General features: G+C 55.5%; 1 protein-coding gene across 5 annotated transcripts in view; it reads right to left on the bottom strand.

Moving 5' to 3' along the window:
- The window catches only part of Zdhhc3 (zDHHC palmitoyltransferase 3), a 33768-nt gene that overhangs the window by 2104 nt on the left and 29636 nt on the right, over nt 1-2028 (bottom strand). For 3 of the 5 annotated variants that reach the window (XM_021257311.2, XM_021257293.2, XM_004835054.3), the window contains one exon: nt 448-1828. The exons of the other annotated variants lie outside the window; for them this stretch is intronic. In XM_021257311.2, coding sequence (XP_021112970.2) covers nt 1788-1828 — 41 coding nt within the window. In that variant the 3' untranslated portion in view covers nt 448-1787. Of the gene's footprint in view, nt 1-447; nt 1829-2028 lie in introns of those variants that run through there. 5 annotated transcript variants of the gene reach the window in all.

Genomic DNA, 2028 nt, shown 5'->3' with positions numbered 1-2028 from the left:
CTTAGGAAAAAAAGCACATGGAGAACAAATACTATAAACTCGATCTGAAAACAGCCTCAAAAAACTCGATAGCCACAGAGCGTGGGGTCTCAGGGCTTGACTCCAGGGCACAGCCGTCTCAGCAGAGGGGAGGTTCCCGAGTGACCTCTCTACTCGTCCATGGACACGGCGGGACCCTGAGCTGTGCACAGAGCAGGCCGCAGCCTCCCACACTCGCCTCTGGCTCAAGTCTGTTCTCTGCCTCACCCCCACAAGAGACTCCGGCCTTTCGCTGTAGCCGCGGTGAACCTGGTGCCAGAGAGCCGAAAAGTCTTTTAAAGACACAATTTAAAAGCCCCTCATGCAAGACAGGGTGCAGTGAAACAAAGGAACTCTGAAGTAGGGAAAACCCTGGGCCCTCGGACAATCTGCCCTCCTGCGGGTTGGCCAGGACAGAGACAGCAATGCTGGAGGAGGTGTGGAAAAGTTTTATTGCATCGTTTCCATGTGGAAGCACTGACTGAATTGAAAAGAGGCAGCATGTTCCACCTTCAAAAAAATCACAGGGCTGGATCCACTTCCTCCCTACCCAGGTCTAGATCCAGCAAGACTCCCCCCACCCCACCCAAGCCAAAGCTAAAAAGGGAGCTCTGTGGCAACTGCTTACAAAACCAAACCAGGGTGCAGAATTTAGATGGTCAGGGGTTCCGTTAAGGCCCTCGCCTGCCCCCGGCATGTCTGGTTCTTTCCCCTCGCCCAGGAGCTCCTCTCGGGGAACCTCGGCCCGCAGTGCCCCCGAGTGGGAAGGCTGCGCTGCTCCCTGGGCGTCCCTGAGCCCAGCCAGCGGGATGCCATCTGTCCCCCTCGGGATGCGGCCCGGCTTCGTGGCTGCCCAGCCTCGCAGAGCTGAGACGCAGCTCTGTGCCTCTTTGGGCCCTAGTGTCAGCACGGAGCCCACAGGGCTGATGTCTCACCAGGGAGCGGATGGGGTGGGTGGCGGAGGAAGGAGCGGCGACACAGGGAAATGGAGCTTGTCTGAGCGGCATGTCTTCCCTCTTGATTGTGTAAGGCATTTTGAACAGAAAAACTTTCCTTCCCACGCTTGAACAACCGGAGGGCTCTAACTGCTGAGTGACTGGGAACACAAATGAGACCCGCCTCTCTCCCCACCCCAGGCCCAGCGGCACAAGGCAGGGTGTGATCTTGCAGGGTAGGAGCAGATTGTGCCTGCCTGCCAATGCTGGCATCCCGGGCCGGGCCTCAGGGCCAGCAGTCTTCTGTGAGGTCGCCAGTCCCCCGGGCGCCTGCTGTGGCCTCCCAGGCAGTGGGGGCAGGGCCGCTGGGCTGTACTGCACAGGGCACGCCTTGTACAGTTAGGACACGCGGCACAGCGTGGGGAGAACACCTCCGCATTAGTCACGCCAGACAGAGCAGAGAGGGAGCCAGAGGCCAGAGAGGTGATTTTAAAAGAAAAAAGAGCAGCTTCGGTCATCAGAAAATCAAAAGGATGATTCTTAAAAAAATAAAACATGGGGAGTCATTTTTTTTTCTCTGCAATGCTCAGCCATTTCACTTGAGACATAAAAATGTTTTAAGAGTAGTTGTTTTGCTTTTCGGTCTACACATTCATGAGGACAGGTCGGGCGGAGGTGCTGGATGTGGCTGTGTCTGGTGGCAGTGCCGTGGGACCTCAGACCACGTACTGGTAGGGGTCGGCCTTGCCGTGGTCTGGTGTGGCAAAGGGGCTGGCCCAGCCCAGAGAGAAGGGGTGGCCGAAAACGGCTTTCATGTTCATCCATTTTGTTTTTTTAGCCCATCTTCTCTCTTCCTTTTTCAACTGTTCTATTCCCTGAAAACAAGAACAATCACACTTTCAGTCACGCACTGTGCCACTGGAGTTTCGGGGAAGGACGCCCATTACCTCAAGGAGGCTGGAGGAAATGCTTTCCTGGAAGGCACCTACATAACGTATTTTCTTTCCGTCTCTCACAGGAAGCGTCATTAAAACAAAACCCTACTGCTTTTGCTGGGCACACCTTTACACGTCCC

Source organism: Heterocephalus glaber, unplaced genomic scaffold, assembly GCF_053883595.1.
Source record: "Heterocephalus glaber isolate CG9 unplaced genomic scaffold, H.glaber_assembly_v1.0 deba00001504, whole genome shotgun sequence".
NCBI lineage: Eukaryota > Metazoa > Chordata > Mammalia > Rodentia > Bathyergidae > Heterocephalus > Heterocephalus glaber.
This window is presented reverse-complemented; position numbering and strand designations above follow the sequence as displayed.